The sequence below is a fragment of the Boleophthalmus pectinirostris genome, unplaced genomic scaffold, assembly GCF_026225935.1.
Source record: "Boleophthalmus pectinirostris isolate CB_2022bp ecotype Guang Dong unplaced genomic scaffold, ASM2622593v1 HiC_scaffold_12, whole genome shotgun sequence".
Classification (NCBI taxonomy): domain Eukaryota; kingdom Metazoa; phylum Chordata; class Actinopteri; order Gobiiformes; family Gobiidae; genus Boleophthalmus; species Boleophthalmus pectinirostris.
The window spans coordinates 11,338,296-11,356,152 of record NW_026571018.1 but is presented as its reverse complement, the minus strand read 5'-3'; the positions used below and the strand labels follow the sequence as shown (position 1 = coordinate 11,356,152).

Below are 17,857 nucleotides of genomic sequence, written 5' to 3'. Positions count from 1 at the left end.
ATTTTACAGAATAAGAAATGCATTAAAATTACAATAAAAACTAATCAAAACATAAATAATCATGAAATTAAAAAGAGAGACAGAGAGAGATTAAATTAGAAGAGTGCGAAATGAAAAATGAAAACCTTTAAGTCATATGCAGAGCTAAACAGAACTGTTTTGAGCATAGATTTAAACATGCCTTTCTCACACCCTTAAGGAAGACTTCCAGGTTTTAGCTGCATGCATCTGAAATGGGTACAAACACATAACATTTAAAAATGGTAAAAAATAGAACTAGAATATGAATCATACTTCCAGATGAGGTTAGGGTTACTTTTTTCCTATTGCTTACATTGTACATTGCCATGAAATACTAGAAAACTAAGTTCCCAAATATGGAACCTAATAATTTCTATAAATGACTCCAAGACCATGCTATATAACAAAATTGGCAGTTGAACAATATTTACATTAGCTACCTCCCATCTGTATTAAAGAATAAATTGTTTAGGTTCTACACTGATTTGGAATTTATGCAGACATTTAGACTTAAGAGTTTCTGTAATAAAATATATGTCGTTCATATTACATGATGCCATATTACAGTGTTGACCCTGATCGTCACTTCATCATATGGTACGGCCACTACATTGATGATTTATTTTTCATTTTTGATGGAACTGAGAATGAGCTCAATAATAATCATTACTATTTATTTACATAACACCAACCAAAACCTAAAAATTGACTCTAGAGTACAGTAAAGAGTCGGCAAACTTTTTAGACATGAAAATTTCTGTAAACAATAAAGGGGAACTAAATCACCCCATCATGCGTGCCGATAGTTTTCACCCTAAACCACTTCTTGACGATATACCTTTTATTCAATTTCAATGACTAAAAAGAATCTGTGATGACCCTAATGACTGACTCACCAGCTAATGAACTGTAGACTCGGTTCCAAACAAGGGGATACAGTAAGAAAATACTCGACAGTGCCCTTACTAAGGTCAAAAACGACAGACCATAAGGATCTTTTCTGCAAAAGACCTAAACACCAACCTCCCCAAAGGACATTTCTCTCTATGCAATTTGACAATTATCATATAACATTAGACAATTAAAATAAAACTAACTGGGGGATTTTACAGAGCGATTCCACACAGAGCGATACCCCACACTCTAAACTGTGTTTAATTCCTTTAGGAGAGCACCGAACCTAAAAAACCACCTGGTTCGGAATTACCTTACCCCAACAAAAAGGGAGACATGGCTATCAAAAAAAGACTGGAATGCATAAATGTGGAAATATTTGAAATATCATTGACCATTTACCATTTACCATTGCGAAGAGGAGACAGGTTGCCCCCACTCTTGACAGTTGGTCACCAAATACCCGGGTATTTTTCGTAACCTTCGTTACAAAATTTCTAGTGCTTTCTTCTTCTTGATGACAATGACTGAAAAGCAATTCTTGAAGTGTACAGTGTAAATCTAAGGGATATATGTATTATTGACTATACTCCAGTGTATACAGAACAGTGTTTTTTTTTGTTTGTTTGTTTTGTTTTTATGTTATGAATGGTATGTTATCAATATACTTGGATTGAACATGTGATATTGTTTTTTTTTTTTAACTAACACATGTCTGGGGTCACGACTCCTGCTCACTCAGCCCTGATGAAGACTAAATATCCCACATGACTGCGTGGCGTGACTATGAATAAATACACCACAAATGAGAGTGCCTCTGCCATCCTTTTTACTACTCCACAATAATTAAGCCCTCCGGTTTGATGAGTGTAAGTTTTTGATCCAGTGCAGCACTCCAGTAGCACTAATTATTATAATTTTGTTTTTATTTATTTATTTATTTTAAATTGTAATATGGTGTTTGACAACTGAAGGAATCCAGGAGAAGGAAGTGGGGAAAGGGAACTGAGCAACTTCAAAGTGGGTGAGATTGTTGAACTTCATTAATAAGCCTTTTTAGTTTTTTTTTTTTTTTGGCCAAAGCTTAAATACAATTGGACTAACTACAATGCAGTGTCATTTTGAAGAGAGATGCATAAAAAAGTAAAGCTGTCAGTTTCATCTAATCTTGAAATGAAGAAAAAAGTAAGCCTCCAGAGTTTCATGAATTGTTAGGGACAAACAACTCACCTCCATTTTAAGTCCAAGTTTACTGTGATTTTGGGTTTCTTCTCTATTGCTTTGCCTGTAATGTGCTCTGTACAGAATTAATGTATCCAGGTTTTTTTTCCTTTTCCTCATTGCGTGTAATTTCATGGTTTAACTAATCACTTTGAGAACTGATTCTTAATAATCTAAAAGCTACCTGGGCTATTACACTGGTGTGATTTCATTTTGGGCTAGAGTATCAAAAATAACTTTAAAACCCAAAAATGAACCGGAAAATGCCTTTTTTTAGAGCGGGTGACCCTGAAAAGGGCCGTTGTTTTCATTTAAGGTGCAGACGCAGTTTACTTTGAGCTGGTGTACTTGGTCACGGCCTTGGTGCCCTCGGACACGGCGTGCTTTGCCAGCTCTCCGGGCAGCAGGAGGCGCACGGCGGTCTGAATCTCCCTGGAAGTGATGGTTGAGCGCTTGTTGTAGTGCGCCAGGCGGGAGGCCTCACCGCCGATCCTCTCGAAAATGTCGTTGACGAAGGAGTTCATTATGCTCATAGCCTTGGAGGAGATGCCGGTGTCGGGGTGTACCTGCTTAAGCACCTTGTACACGTAGATAGCGTAGCTCTCCTTCCTGGTCTTTCTCTTCTTCTTGCCGCCTTTGCCAGCTGTCTTAGTTACGGCTTTCTTGGAGCCCTTCTTGGGCGCGGTCTTTGCTGGATCAGGCATACTATGCTCTTCCGAGTACAGACAAACGGATGCTTGAGTATGCGCCTGTGAGCAATATTTATACCCACCTCATGCAAAACAGCTGTGCCGAGTCTCAGAGCTGATTGGTCCAATTGAATAGATTATTTTTCTCATTTTTTTCTTACAGTAGTGTCGGTTTACCTGATAATAGTAATTATAGTAATATACCGAAATGCTAACATAAAACGAAATCTATAATAGCCTCCGAAATGTATATATTTTTGTGTGGAAACAGCAAGCTTTGAGTGCGTTCACCTTCACCTTCACAAAAAGTTGTCACTTCAAGTGTCTTTTTTTTCCTTTTTCCTAAACAATGTTTGAATTCATAAATCATGCACCATAACAAGTTCTACAAATACAACTCTCAAGCTGGTCATTTGGTCTTGTTTTGTAGCCTTATTTTGTTTAGAGATCAGAATAGCATTCCTTTACAATACAAAACTAGGGCCTGAAATAAACAGGAACATACATACAACTGTATGTACAGCCTGTGCTCACTGCTCAGATCTTTCTCCCTGCTTAGTTTGATGTGAGTATTGTACGACAAACATTTTACATCCTTTGGTTTTACAGGTGCTCAAATTGTTTGGTCAAATGTCCAAAAGTTTAATTTGGATCTTACTTTTCTTTACATTAAAGAAGGAATCTGCTGACTTCTGATTAGCTGAAAGTTGGTCAAGGTATACAATCAGAGGCCCAGGCTCAACATTACACCATAAACATACATGAAGGAGACCCACAGACAGCTCCGAAGTCGTTTTTCCTTGTTGTGCAATATTGTTGGTTTAATTGTGACTAGGAGAAAGTTAGCGCTTTATCATATGTGGGTGGCTCTTAAAAGAGCCGTTGGTGTTTCAGTTCGTCTGTCCATTTAACCTCCAAAACCGTACAGAGTACGGCCTTGTCTCTTCAGGGCATACACCACATCCATGGCGGTCACGGTCTTCCTTTTAGCGTGCTCGGTGTAGGTAACGGCGTCACGGATGACGTTCTCCAGGAAAACCTTAAGCACTCCGCGAGTCTCCTCATAGATGAGCCCAGAGATACGCTTCACACCACCACGGCGAGCCAAGCGGCGGATCGCGGGCTTGGTAATACCCTGGATGTTATCACGGAGAACCTTACGGTGACGCTTAGCGCCTCCTTTTCCGAGTCCTTTACCTCCCTTTCCGCGGCCACTCATTTTCGTTGTTTAGCGATAGCTGATCAAGATGACAACGCAGTTCTCTGCCGCTGCTTATGTTTAGTCTTAGCGGACGTAGGTGAAAACATAGTACATCCTGAAGCGCAACTGCGCATGTGTCAGCGCTCCTGCAGTCGTTTTATTTTACTTTACATTACACAAGGTAATTTACGCCATATATCTACAGCGCATAGTATCGTTTTTCAGGCTCAAAATCTTATTATTATCAAATTTTTGGAGTACTATTCTGAAAGTGTCATGAAACTGAAAAATCAGCTGGATTATTTTTGATCAGGACAACTTAAATTACACACGACCCAATCTGTGCTTTGTATGTCATTTAAGTATAAATTACAATGAGATATTGCTGTGCATAGGAACAAAGCCACTGTAAGGTTAAATTGACAATTTGACAGCCTCTCAATCAGACCAGAGGCTCGTTAGAAAACATTAAGCATAGACCTACATTAAAATGTTTAGTGTAGTTTCTAGTAGTAGTCTCTCTAAGTAGAGGATTGACTCCCTCTGACCATGTAATTAATATTGCGTAAATCTAACGTTAGACTAGAGAAAATCACACCAAAAATATAACATACCAGCTACACAATGAGATGTTACTTTACTTAAATCAAGCACATTATTATGCTTAAATTTAAAACTGCAGGTGGAAGTTATATTCTAACAACCAACACATAACACACATTTTAAACAACCATTTGTTTAAAAGTGTTTTTTTTTTTTTTTTTTTTACATTTTTGCTTCCTCATTAAAATGAACATGGCCTTGGACTTCATCAAGACTGAACTACAACCCTGCCATACATCAACTAAATGTATATAGGCTACAAGGCTAGACTGTTTTGAGTTTTGCAATACAGTGTATTGCAATAATGAATGTAACTAGCTGAATGTAGCTAATTAACTGTCGTGTGAATTATTACAACCTCATCAAATGTCCATGCCTAGTTAAAATGTATAAAACAAATGGATCATTTTATTATTTAAAAATTCTTCTGAGACAACAAGTTGCTGCATTTTCACAATAGTGTATTTCATTCATCATTCTTGATCTGATAATCTTCTTACTTCTCGGCGATGGCTGGGAGCAAAGGGGCTTTAAATCGCCTGAATTTTCTCGAGTTTGGTCGACATCCAGATGTCCACACACGCACAACACAGGAAGTAACATTTACACTTCCTGTTTTGTTTTCAATACAAAGTATATTTCCATTGACTTGATCAGCTTTGTCAAACTTAGGAGTCATTTTGTTGTTAACGGCTTGCTGTTGATCTTTGGGTTCCTTTTGTTCATATGACACAGGATTTCCAGATGTATTTTCCGTTGAACGTTCACTGGAAGAGCTTTGGTCACTCATCTCCCAGGTTTTCTGCCAGCCTCCTCCTCGCAGCATTCGGGCAGCAGTGAGAAAAGGATCTTCTTTGTTGTCATTTTCAGTCATGGATTTCATGGCTCTTTCTCGCTCACAGTCTAGTTTGCACTCCATATTTGACTTCTGTAGGGCAACAGAAAAATTTGAAATTGGTGAGAAAACACATAAGTAATTTCTGGTGGTTTTTAGATTCTAGAGGCTTAAGGGCCAAAACTGTGATGAACCAGATTTTTATAAATAGCCAAACAGTTTCTATGCAAATAATCACAGAACTGAAGAAAAAAAAAACATGGACATCAGCAACGTGTAGAATTAATAAAGTGCATTTAAGAAGCCAAGGGTCAGTTTTACCCTTTGATTACATTGTACTTTACTATAAAATGTCCAAAAGCTAAATGCACAGATGTTGAAAGTGATCATTTCTATAAATGACTAGACCTAAACACCCTCTGTATGAAATCTGGATTAACAAAAATCTGGATTTTAACAATATAGCATAATATTTTAGCTGCCCTCATCTGTATTACCGGTAAATATTATTAGCCTTTAAAATGTTGTAATGAAACCCACTAATACCAACTGGACCCACAATTACAATGGCATTTCAACAGTGAATTATTTGTTTCTCAAACTGTGGTACATGGACTCTCTGCAGTTTCAGAATTCATTTTATTTAGGGACAAATCTACAATGCTTTTGTCTCGCTTGTCGTCTTGACCATTATTTAGACCTACCTTGAACATGGTTCAGGATGCATTCACACTTAGTTCTGGCCCAGTTTGGTTCTAAATGTAGACTTGGTTTAGTCTTGTTCTATTCCTGGTTTAGTCCCAATTTTGATATGGTGATTGTGCAAGTATGACTGCACCCTTTCAGTTAATTTTAGACCTGGTTTAGTAAATTTTTAGTCCATGTTTAGCCATAATTTAAACCTAATATAGGTCAGGTTTAGTCAAAAATCATCTCAGGTACTATCCTAGTTGATGTTAAAAAAATTGACAATAACAGTCTCACAATGAAACTTGTCTATGAAACTATGAATGAAACAATGTCTTTGCATATTGCTTCTAATCATTCGCTATGCCAGCTGTCATCTGCTACATCTTGCAAGTAACCCACTGACCTACTTTTTCAATAAGTGTTCCATGTACTTAATACTATTACTAAACTACTGCTACTACTACTACTACTACTACTACTGCTAGTTTTGCTTTTACTACTACTATTACTAATACTACAGATTCTATTCATTGCTCTAAATTAAAAATGAATGAAACCCCTACCCCAGTGGCATACAGCTGCTGCAGAACACTCCAGAGCTCCAGGCTTCACAAAAGCTTTTTTTTTCTCTCCAGGATTTGACCCCATTGCCGTTTCCCCCAAATACCTCCCTCTCCCCCCTCCACTCTCTTAAAGGGAAAGTTGCACTGTTCGAATGTGTTTTGGAAAAGTTTGGTCCCCTTGTTACAGATATATTGACAGTGGCTGCGGCTACATATACACTCGTGTTTTTTTGTTGTTGTTGTTTTTTGTAAGTTGAAGGTGCATTCTGTAACTTTTCTGGTGGAGGGTCTGTTAAATTCAGTCTGTTATTGCTTTATCTTGAATGTTACACAGTATGGCAACCTTTCTTTCTATCTTCATGGAGACCAAACCAGACCAAGTTACAGGTCAGATCTGTAGAGAGACAACTCCACTCAGAGTCAGAATGCCTGTTTTTCTTGGTATTTTTGAGCTATAAATCCACCTGTAATTGAATAAATGTAACATAGAGATGTTTAATGCCATACTGTGGAATATTTCAAACAGAGCAGTGACATATCCATAAAAAGCAAGCAAGTGATAGACCCTTAACAAAAAAGTTACATAGTGCATCTTTAAAAGACCATCAATACAACATTTAAAACACAAAATAATGTAATTTCTTTCTGAACATTGTCCTTCAGATTTTGTTATTTGCGTATCATTTAAATAATCCTACATTTCCAGGAATCACATATTAATCAGATTTTGGTGTGCATGTTAATAAAGCTGTGCCTAAATGTTGGGGCAGTGTTTACTAATTTAGACTAACTTGAACATTTTGTCCTTCTTTGGGTCCCGTAGATTTTCTGGTCCAGTTGAAGATCCAGTTGTTAGAAAGGCTGTACTTTGACAGCATAATATTTGTTTAGATGGTAATTGGTTCAGGTGGGTGCCACAGGGAATTCATCGTTGCGATCCAAAGTGTATAAATGCCCTTGCCAGACAAGACAGTTCTGTTTGAATACAGAAGGGTCTGGAATCAGAGCATATATATATATATATATATACACACACACACACACACACAACATCTGTTATGAAAATCTTGTCCTCTATGCCCCTAAGGTTATTATAACCTCATGTGGTCAGGGCCTGAACATCCAGATACGACTGATAATGTAGTTTATCTGTTTGCTTTGATTACGCATCTATTTATTATTTAACTAACACTATCTGAAGATCAACAAGTTTGTCTAAAGCATACAGAGGAATACAGTTCTTGTAATATTGTCTATTTTCTGATCTATATTATGTTGTTTCAGTATCAAAAACATGACCCATCTTGTGCTGTCATGTGGTAACACAGGAAGAATAAAAGGTAAATGGTAGCTGTTGAAGTTGAAAACCACTTCATGACATCACAAGGTGGACCAAATAATTTTGAGCTTTGGAAATGTAAATAGACTAATAATAAAGCAAATATATGTGCTTAATGCTCAGTCAGTTTTGTATAATGTAGGACCCTTAAATATTGTGCAAAATCAACTTTTATGAGCTTTTAATCATGTTATAATAGTTCATATTCAGCAGTAACTTTAAAAATGCATGTTCATTTACCCCATATCCCCACCCACATCCCTGCAATGATAGAAAAGTTAATCTTATGTACTGATTTTTCTATTACCATAGAGGAAAATCAGTTTTATGCATTGGTAAACTGTGTGATGAAGCACCAGAAAATCAATTAGTGTTATGGATTATTGGATTATCTGATTACTCTTATCTGATTTCTGTGGCCATGTGAATGTAGCCACTGAGCTGTTGACCTTAGTGGAGGGCATTGGGGCATGGTTCAAACAGGGGGCAGATATCAGGGTGTAGGTTAGGTTATCAAGTTTGTGTGTAAATGACAGAAAAAGGCAAGGACAGAACATACTGGTTCAACACAGTCACATTGCAGCACGTTCCAAAGACTTTTTAGTTAGTTTATTTGTTTAAATATGTCAAGGTAATTTCCCTTGTGTAGCAATAAAGTCTATTCAACAAGTCAAAATGTGGTGTTAGATCTTCATCAAAAGGAGGACTTGTGGATATCAGGGCGACAATAATTTCTAAGATTGTAGTCCTTTAGTCATTTAGAGGAACAATTAATTTTAATTAGATAATAAAGATTTATATGAGACAGTTGCAGAAAGGACAAATTAGTGAGTAATTGAGTTAGCTGAAGATTTGGTATTTTTAGTATTAGCATGTAAATATACATATCAATAAATATCATGACAAGTTTAATTTTTTGATAAATACATACATTTATTTTGTATTACTATATTTCTGTATTCTTATTTTTATTTATACATACACACTTGTATAATTATGTCTTATTTGACACCAATCTTTTGCAATTTTTGCTACTTATTTTGAATTTATTATTACAATTTATATTTTTGCTCTTAGTAATTATTATTATATTATTATATTGTAATGTATGGGCCATTGTATCCAAATAACTTCCCTTGTGGATCAGTAAAGTTTGTCCAAGTCTAAGCCTGATGGTTTCCAATGTTCTTTTTATAAACTTTTATTTTTTTATTTTATTTTTTTCTGCATAGAGTTTTTTTTTGTTTGATTGTTTGTTTTTTTGCATGAATTCCTGTGCTTGTAGTTTTGAGCGTGCATCTTGGGTCAGAGACATGCGTAATATTTTTTTAGAACTTGCCCCTTTGTCCCTTTTTTAGCCAACTGAATATTCAGCAGGTCTTTATAGACAACCAAAAATGTCTTGATTCAAACTAAAGTCCTAATAGTCTTCCTATTGTGGTACAATTGTTATCTTATCTTAAGTTTAAGTATCTACAAGAATCAAATGTCATTCAAATCATCGAATGAAGATATGACTTGGCAGCACTATTTTTTCCCCTTATGTTTCTAAGAAAGTCTGTAGTTGACAAAGGATTTCAGGGCCACACCTCTTTCTGGTTTCTGTTTAATCTGTATTTGCATGCTATTAAAATCAATGAGGAAAAATGTCATTGTGTTATTGTCCCTTTAATGTGGTTGTTAGAAGGTTTCAACAACAATCAAAAATTTCAGAAGAAGAAGAACTTTTGGGCAATTGATAATACATCCCGTGACTGTCAACAAAGGTGTAACAATGTGTAACTTGGATCTATGATCCGCTTGTATCCATGGAGACATTACTGTTGAATATTGCATAGTGTAGCATGAATCTGTTTTGTGTTTAATCAGTTACACACGTCACACATTATTGCCTCTCTACTGATCTGACCAGATTGGCCTGGTGGCGTCACTTGCTTGTTTCCATGAAGCTAGTGTTTAATGCCAGACTGTGGGATTTTTCAGATAAAAAAATAACATTCCCATAAAGACATCAGGGGGCTGAACCTTCTAGTTAGACTGAATCTTTAAAGAAATTAGATAAGCTTTTACATTGCATTACTAATTATAGCCTATAATGTAATTTGTTATTTTGTTGTGTTGTTTATACACTGCCATATTTAACACTACGGTTAACTTGAATTTATGGTTTATTTTACTCACAAATACAAATTTGAGGATCTTAATGATTTTGATAAAGTAACAGTTACTTTCACTGTGAAAAAAGCACATTACTTGGCAATTAGAATAAAGTCAACTTGAATGAGACAAAAAACCTCAACATATTGTTGCCAAGAGTTCCAGTCTGTTCCGGTCCTCCTTATGCTATCTCCCTGTTTTTCCTACAGCTGCTACTCATTCCCTGATCATGCTGTCTCTCTCTGTTCTCTATATCCTCTCCCTGCTCGTTTAGGCTTTGTTAGATTACACCTGTGCAGCTGTTTTGTTTCTTCCAGCTTTTTTGAGACCTAAGTGTGGGGGCCTTGGTTGAGTTGACATGGAATAACTGAGCTATGTAAGTTTTGCAGCGTAAGACTAAGAAATATTCAAATTCTTGTGTACTTGATGCAGATCTAAATGGCACTATTGCAGTATATAACCTGTTTTTACTCTAGCTTGTCAATATCAGTAACATTTACTTGCTTAGTTCAAGGCAATCTGTTTCCATGGTTTTACCAAGTAAGATTAATTCACTCTTAAAGTCAAGGTTACTACATATTTCACATTCGAGGAATGGATTGATTAACTGGCACAGCTTCACAACATGAGCTCTATGAATGAAAACTAAAGTACACTTAATTGCTATGTCTAGTTAGATGAAAGAGGAATTTACTGCACACTGCACTGAGGAATTACTGGTAAGCTCAGTTTAAGATTCACAGTCCACTTTAGTCAGATTTTTCAAAGCAATCGGTTTCCAAGATTAGTAAGGTTTACTTATTAGACTTATTCAATTTTACATTGTAGTGTATATGGTTTCAAGTTCACCTGCATGCCTTTGAGCCCATAGTAACACAGGGAGGAGTGGAAGATTATAGCCAAAGGAGCAACATAACCATGGCAACAAGCATGATGAGGCCCTTCTGCAATTTAAAGAAGAGTCAGGTTTGTGGAGATGCAAGCACAAGATGCAAGTTGGTTATACAATACAGTAAATAAGTGAATAACTATAGATAGAAGGTGGTATTCAGTACAAATTGTATGTAGTTTTTAGACACTCTTCTGTCAGTCAGCCCCAGGGCAACTGCAGCTATAGAGTCTGTTATCCCTCAGTCATCCAGTTAGTGTCCACACACTGCAAAAACTAAAACCAAGCCATGTTAAGATTATTTGAATTTAGAAAGTTTTTTATCGTGATTCCAATAAATTTCACTTGACAAGTAAAATGATCTGCCAATGAAACAAGACTTTTTGTACTTAAAATATGAAAATACAACTTGTTACACTTAAAATAAGAAAAACAACAACTTTTTGCACATAAAATAAGAATCAAAATAGCATGTTGCCTGAATTAAGAAAAACACCTTTCTTCCATTTGCAGATCATTTTACTTGTCAAGTTGAAATGTATACAAATAAAGAAAATTTGTCTTAACTGAAGTCATTTTCATTAGCCTACATATTATTTTTTTCCCTCTAACAAAAAGAAAAAATAAATTGTGTCAAATGGACAAAAGGATCGAGTGAAGACATTTCACATGGTCAGATTGACAGACACTACACTGAAACTATAATAACATTACACTGAAACTACAACAAAACAAGATTGAAACTAACACACCTATTTATTTACCTTTTCTGTTTGTTAGCTGGGCCTATTCAATAGACATAGCTAATTGATAATTGATTTTCTTTTCTTTTTTCCTGTGCAGTTATAGAGATTACTGCAATCATTACTTCTGATTGTGTAGATTGAAAGAATAAAACAGTAAAGTGTGTAAATAGGGCATTACATTAAACAAACATTTCAATATTATGTTTAAATGTGTTCTGATTAAGACAGCGTAAAATAAACCTTACCACACCTCAAACCTGAATCTTTCTGGGAGTTCAGAATAATAATGATGACGCTAGCCAAACCAGCCAGTCTGTCCAGTTTCACTGCTCATCAGTCAATCCCTTATTCACCTGCACTTTTGATGAAACTTCACTGAGAATCAGACTGAACCAAGATACAGAGAGATAAAACTAATCAAAGACAGGTAAGAAAATACTCATAGATTTCAGAATTATTGAAAATGTTGCCTTGGCTATTAATAAAAATATATGTTGAATCGGAAAATGTCCTCAAAATGTTGCATATAATAATTTAAATGTGCTTTTTTATAATATTGCGTGGTTTAGTTCAGTCAATTAATGTTGTTCAAATGCAGATCTATGTTTTTATAAAGCAAATTCTCGAGTCTAGTCTATGATAGAAATGACCAGGTTCAACATTTGTGAATTTACCTTTTGGATATTTCCTGAAAAAATTAAAATGGTATTACTTGAGTGTCTCTTGCCTAAAAGTATGACAGCAGTTTATAAAAATTACTGTAGTTCTGCAATCGCTTTTTATAGATTTTGTTGTTATTTTGTTTAATGTAGTCAGAATAAGATTTAAAACATGATTTCAACATTATGAGAAAAGTTACATGTGTTTTCCAACACAACATATTACAGTAATTGTCTGATGTGATCTTTTAGTATAATAGTTCTGCTACAGAAAAGAAAATACAAAAGAAGAAATAAAAACTTATAAAGAAAGCTGAATCCCATAGTTCTATGTTGGGGTTTTGACTTTTATTGATTTATTGACAACATCTTTTACTTGATTTAATTGACTTTTTTGTTTTACTTTTGATTTATACCTGGATAATATTTAAGTCGACGGTTAAAGTAGTGATGTTTGTAGTATAGACATTGTTGCTCAAGCAAGATTTCAAAGCTTTTTGGTTGATGCCTTTTTTGTGAATCCGATAAACTGATAAACTTAAGCTGTTTACATACTTGAACAGTGTAGTAATAACTCCAGCCCTTATCTGAACAGGAACATCATCAGATAAGATGTACAAGGATTTATTGTGTAAATCTATCTGTAGCTTTCAAAAACAAATATAAGCTATAACATTTTGGGTTATTTTCTAAAGACAGTCGAGTAAAGCGTGTTTACCTTGTTGACATTTTTCGGCTGCTAGCTGTAGGCCATCATCATCATCTAGCAGCTCACAGCCAAAATATGTCAGTAAGGTAAATGCATCTTTGGTTTAACTAATGTTGGCCTTAAATTTTTTTATTTTATTTCAGAAAACATCATGACGTCCAAAATGGTGGTGAGGCAGCCTCAGCCGGTGATGGACTCGCTGGTTTCAGATGAGTGGAGCACTGGAATCTGCGACTGCTGCCAGGACGTACCTGAATGTAAGGTCCATATGAGCAGAGACAGGAGCAGAGACAGGAGCAGAGACAGGAGCAGAGACAGGAGCAGAGACAGGAGCAGAGACAGGAGCAGAGACAGAGCAGAGACAGAGCAGAGACAGGTGCAGAGACGGGACAGAGACAGGAGCAGAGGTAGGGGCAGACAGGAGTGTTTTACAATGCAGTATTCATTTGTCAAAGGATACAATGTAAGTCATCAAGTATTCACAGCTTTATCATCCAAGTACTAATCAGGCCTGACTTGTTTAGCTTACAAAGTAAATCAAAAGAACCCCATTTACTGGCTTATCGGTTTCTATTGGATGGGCAGTGGACATTTATTTGTTCATCTATTGCCATCTATTCTGACACACAGTAGTTATAGCCAAGTCCTGCAGCTGCTTCTGTCATTTTCTCAGAATTACTATGTGCGGTCACTTACTGGAAAGAAAAGGGAAAAATGTCATTGTTTTCAGGTTGTTTTGCCTTCTGGTGCATGCCTTGTTTTGCCTGTATAACCACCAAGAGATACGGACAGTGTCTGTGTCTCCCCCTGCTGGACATGTTTGGCCTCATCCCTCCCATCTCGATGTCTATGAGAGTTTCTATGAGACACCGATACGGTATCAAAGTAAGAACGAACTAAAAAAGTTATTTACATAATAAAATGTATACACAAATCTTTGTTGTAAAACTTGTAGTAAGATTTCTGAAATATTTCGAATTATTCTAGTTCAGGTTCATGTTTCAGTCTCTCAAATGTGAATACTCCTGTTTACAGTTGTTTACAGTGCATTCTGAACAAAATCCTACTTTTTAATATTATAAATACAATGCACAGCCTTTTTTTTTTCCAAATCCCATCCCCATTATAAACATAAAGCTTATTTTTTCTTTTCTCTCTCTAGTCTGAATTGTAATCTATACAATACAGTACAGTACAATAGTTTTCTCATTTCAACATAGAGCCTATATTTTAGATCAAAAGTTGCCAAACCTTTTGACCACATAGTTCAACTTTTTTTTTTTTTTTTTTTTTTTTCAGTATATAAGCTATAACATTGAGTTTTAAATTGTTGATCACAATATAGCAATGGTCCTAACATGTGCTCTTTGTTTTTTCAGGGGGACATGTGTAATGACTGTGTGTACTCGTTCTTCTGTACGCCCTGCAGCTGGTGCCAAATGTCCCGAGAGATGAAGAGGAGGGAGATCCCAATTGTTTTGGTCAATGCTACACACAGATGAAGCATTTAAAGGGCAAATATTATGCTCTTTGCTGATTATAATGTATTTTTCCCTCTTCACAAACATACCTAGAGTTGTGTTTTGTTTCATTCACACATGTTTAACGGAAATATCCTGCATATTTAGTCTGAGTTCTTCTCTCAAACAGAAAACACTCTGTTCCATCTTATGATGTCATGTGGTAATAAAGGAAGTGCTCCTCTGTGTTTTTTTTAACTCCACACACCTTATGTAGAATCATTTGGATAATTTCAGCCCTACAATTGCAATCTCTACTGAACTAAAGTTAAAAGATAGCGGTTAATTGAACATTTTCACTACATGGCATCGCAAGGTAGAACCAAATATTTTAAGCTTCGAACAAAACACAACTCCAGGTTTGTTTTTGATGAGGTAACAAAATTCTGACATGGCTAAAAGCTCACAAGAGTCAATTTAGTATAATGGGACAAAATTAGATTCTCATAGTGTATACATGTATTTAACAATAAACCTTTCTTTAAATAAGATATATTTAGACCCCATGCTATGCAACATTCTACTATGAAAAAATACATATTTGTTTAGATAGTACTCAGACTGATGTTATGACTGAAGGCTTTAGGGGAACACAACTGGATAATAGAAAGATTTGAAATACCTTAATCGCAGTACATGTATTAGCCTTTATATCCTGGGATAATGTATGCTTATATTTAATGTAACTATAATTTATTGAATGTTTTTTTCCCTCAACTCAAAAAAAAAAGTTAATATATTTAATCATCATATTCTAACAATGTTGTTTTTACAGTATAAGCATTACTCTTTACAAATCTTAGCCTAAATGGATTAAATATATAGATATTTTACACTTTTGTATATTTTTTCACTGGTCTAATCAATTAATATTTTCTACCTTTGTAAATAAATAATAATAATGATTTTGTTTCATTATTTGTTTAGCCTGATTCATTTTCTTAATGGGTTTAATAAATATAGCAGTTTACGTGAGACACACATCACCTGCACAGATATTGTCCACTAGAGGGAGCTGTGGTACTTGTAATGATAATCACTTGGGGTCACTGCATCTTAAATTGATTGTTTTGTGCATGTTTCAGTGACCCAGAAAGGAAGCAGGCAAAATTAACAAATGACAAAGCAAAATGATGGACCAGTTTTCCTAAGGTACTTATTTCCCATCTAACTATTGACAGTGTGTCATCATGATTCAAAAATCTGGAATTTGTACATGTTTCTAAGTATTTGGAACATGATAATTCCCTTTAGGAAGAAATAATGAGGGAGTAGTGTGTCCATTGTCTAATACAAATGTAATCCCAGGATTGCCAACAAGATGCAAAATTTTGTGCAATCAAAACAGCAGAGTGAAACCTGTTTTACTGATTTTATTTTGTTGTTTTGTGTATGTTTGTTTGTTTGTTTGTTTGTTTTTAATGATGGTAGCATTCTGTTGGATGGTTTTAGAAGTTAATTTGCTGATAAGCGAGATATAGTGAAGCAGTTTATGTAAATTCAGGTTCACTGTGGATTCTTATTTTGGATATTTTCAGTAATTCTGTTCAAATGGACCTGGATATTGGCTCTTATCAGAATCTGAAGAGTTAGCAAAGTCACACTTGGAGGTGCAGTGGTTTAGGTTTAGGCTTATACTCTTCCCCTATAGCAGGACAGTTTTGAGTTATATTTCCAAAGTAGTAGAGTTTGTCATTCAGTCCAATAAAAATTTTTGTATATACATTTTACCAATCCATAGTCTCCAAAGTGCTGTATAGTATAGGCACAATATAAATGAACACACTGAATAAAATGCAGCATAAAAATCAGTAAGCAACACAAAAAATATATATAAAAATCAATAAAAGACAGTCAGAGGACCACACAATTAATAGCCAGTGAGTAAATTGTGGTTTTACAGGAGATTTAAAGCATCAGTTGAAGTCATCATTTGTACAGGTTCCCTCCAGTTTTTAACAGTATAGAAGAGATTATGATTTGTATCGCAGCAGGGATAGTCTCCAATAAAAATTCAAATGAAATGGATCAGATCTAATACTCATTTTGGCCCATTACTTCCAATAACCCTTCTCATCAATATTTTTAAATTTCCCTATAGCTTTCTCTTTGCTGGTTTTGCGTTTGGACTGTGTAAGCCGTGTGCATTGGGGTTGTTTTAAATGGGATTATAATGACAGTTATGGTTTGGTAGAATTGATGTTTTTGACTTTTATTAGGTGTTAGAGGAGGGGCGGTTCCCAGCGGCCCATAAAAAAAAAGTAGAGGAATTTTAATTGGTCGAAACCACTGGTGCAGTCTTTGTTCTGTGCGCTCCAACTAGGCTTCTGTTGCACCAAAACCTGATTTAGAAACTGTGAATTTAACCCCACGCCCCTCTGAAACACATAGAGACACGACTCTTAGCCTCTTAGCTTAGTTTTTTCATGGACAAAATGGCCGCTTTTCCTTCGCTCATTTCCTCTAATCAAAAAGTGTTGAGGAGTAATTTTACACAGCTTCATTCATGTAGTGAACACAACAGGGGAGGTGAGTGGCCACCTACAGTATATGGTGTTATAATTTTAAAATGTATTGAAAGATAATAAAAATGTGCACATATTTTAATTACTTTTTTTATAGATAAAAAAAATTATTAAGTGAATGAATACAATTCCAACAGAGGAATTCCAGATATTACAGTTAATTTTACTAAGGTGCTGTTCAGAACTTTTCTGGTTCTGTGTGGTTGTTATGCTTTGATTTGCATATATGGTATTTATTCAGTAACAGGTGTTTTTATTGATTAAAAAAAACAAAACAAAACAAAAAATAAATCATTAAAATTATTTTGGTGCCTCTCTCTCCATAGATTTTACTAACCCAGCCTGCCTGGTGGTATTTGTTTTTCTCTATGAAGATAACAATGTTTAAAGGTCCTACAGTATGTTACACAAAATGAATTCCTGTGAGCTTTAAAACATGTTATAATGTTGTTACCTCATCAAAAACAGATCTGAAAGTTGTATTTTGTTTCATTCAGCAATCCTGGATTAAGTCCATCTTGAACTCAAAATGCTCTGTTCCACCTTGCGATGTCATGTAGTGGTAGTTTGTGGCAGCTACCTTTTGCCTTTAGTTC

The 17,857-nt window shown here is 35.4% G+C and overlaps 3 protein-coding genes across 4 annotated transcripts; 1 reads left to right on the top strand and 2 right to left on the bottom strand.

Annotated features, from left to right (window-relative positions):
- Positions 1 to 1,776: 1,776 nt before the first annotated feature.
- Positions 1,777 to 2,853, bottom strand: LOC129407454 (histone H2B 1/2-like). The gene has a single exon (XM_055148543.1). The coding sequence runs from the start codon at positions 2,838 to 2,840 to the stop codon at positions 2,466 to 2,468; it is 375 nt and encodes a 124-aa protein (XP_055004518.1). The 5' UTR covers positions 2,841 to 2,853; the 3' UTR covers positions 1,777 to 2,465.
- A 519-nt stretch (positions 2,854 to 3,372) lies between these two features.
- LOC129407455 (histone H4) lies at positions 3,373 to 4,053 on the bottom strand. Its single transcript, XM_055148546.1, has one exon. It carries the CDS (start codon positions 4,042 to 4,044, stop codon positions 3,733 to 3,735), a length of 312 nt encoding a protein of 103 aa, XP_055004521.1. The 5' UTR covers positions 4,045 to 4,053; the 3' UTR covers positions 3,373 to 3,732.
- Positions 4,054 to 10,496: 6,443 nt separating this feature from the next.
- On the top strand, positions 10,497 to 15,641 carry LOC110156420 (cornifelin homolog B-like). Of its 2 annotated transcripts, none has more exons than XM_055148533.1 (4): positions 10,497 to 10,589; positions 13,360 to 13,473; positions 13,947 to 14,101; positions 14,596 to 15,641. In XM_055148533.1, exons 2-4 carry the CDS (start codon positions 13,368 to 13,370, stop codon positions 14,716 to 14,718), a joined length of 384 nt encoding a protein of 127 aa, XP_055004508.1. In that variant the 5' UTR covers positions 10,497 to 10,589; positions 13,360 to 13,367; the 3' UTR covers positions 14,719 to 15,641. The 2 variants fall into 2 exon arrangements, with proteins under 2 accessions (XP_055004508.1, XP_020776281.1); XM_020920622.2 differs by lacking the exon at positions 10,497 to 10,589 and adding an exon at positions 12,129 to 12,275.
- The last annotated feature ends 2,216 nt before the right edge of the window (positions 15,642 to 17,857 follow it).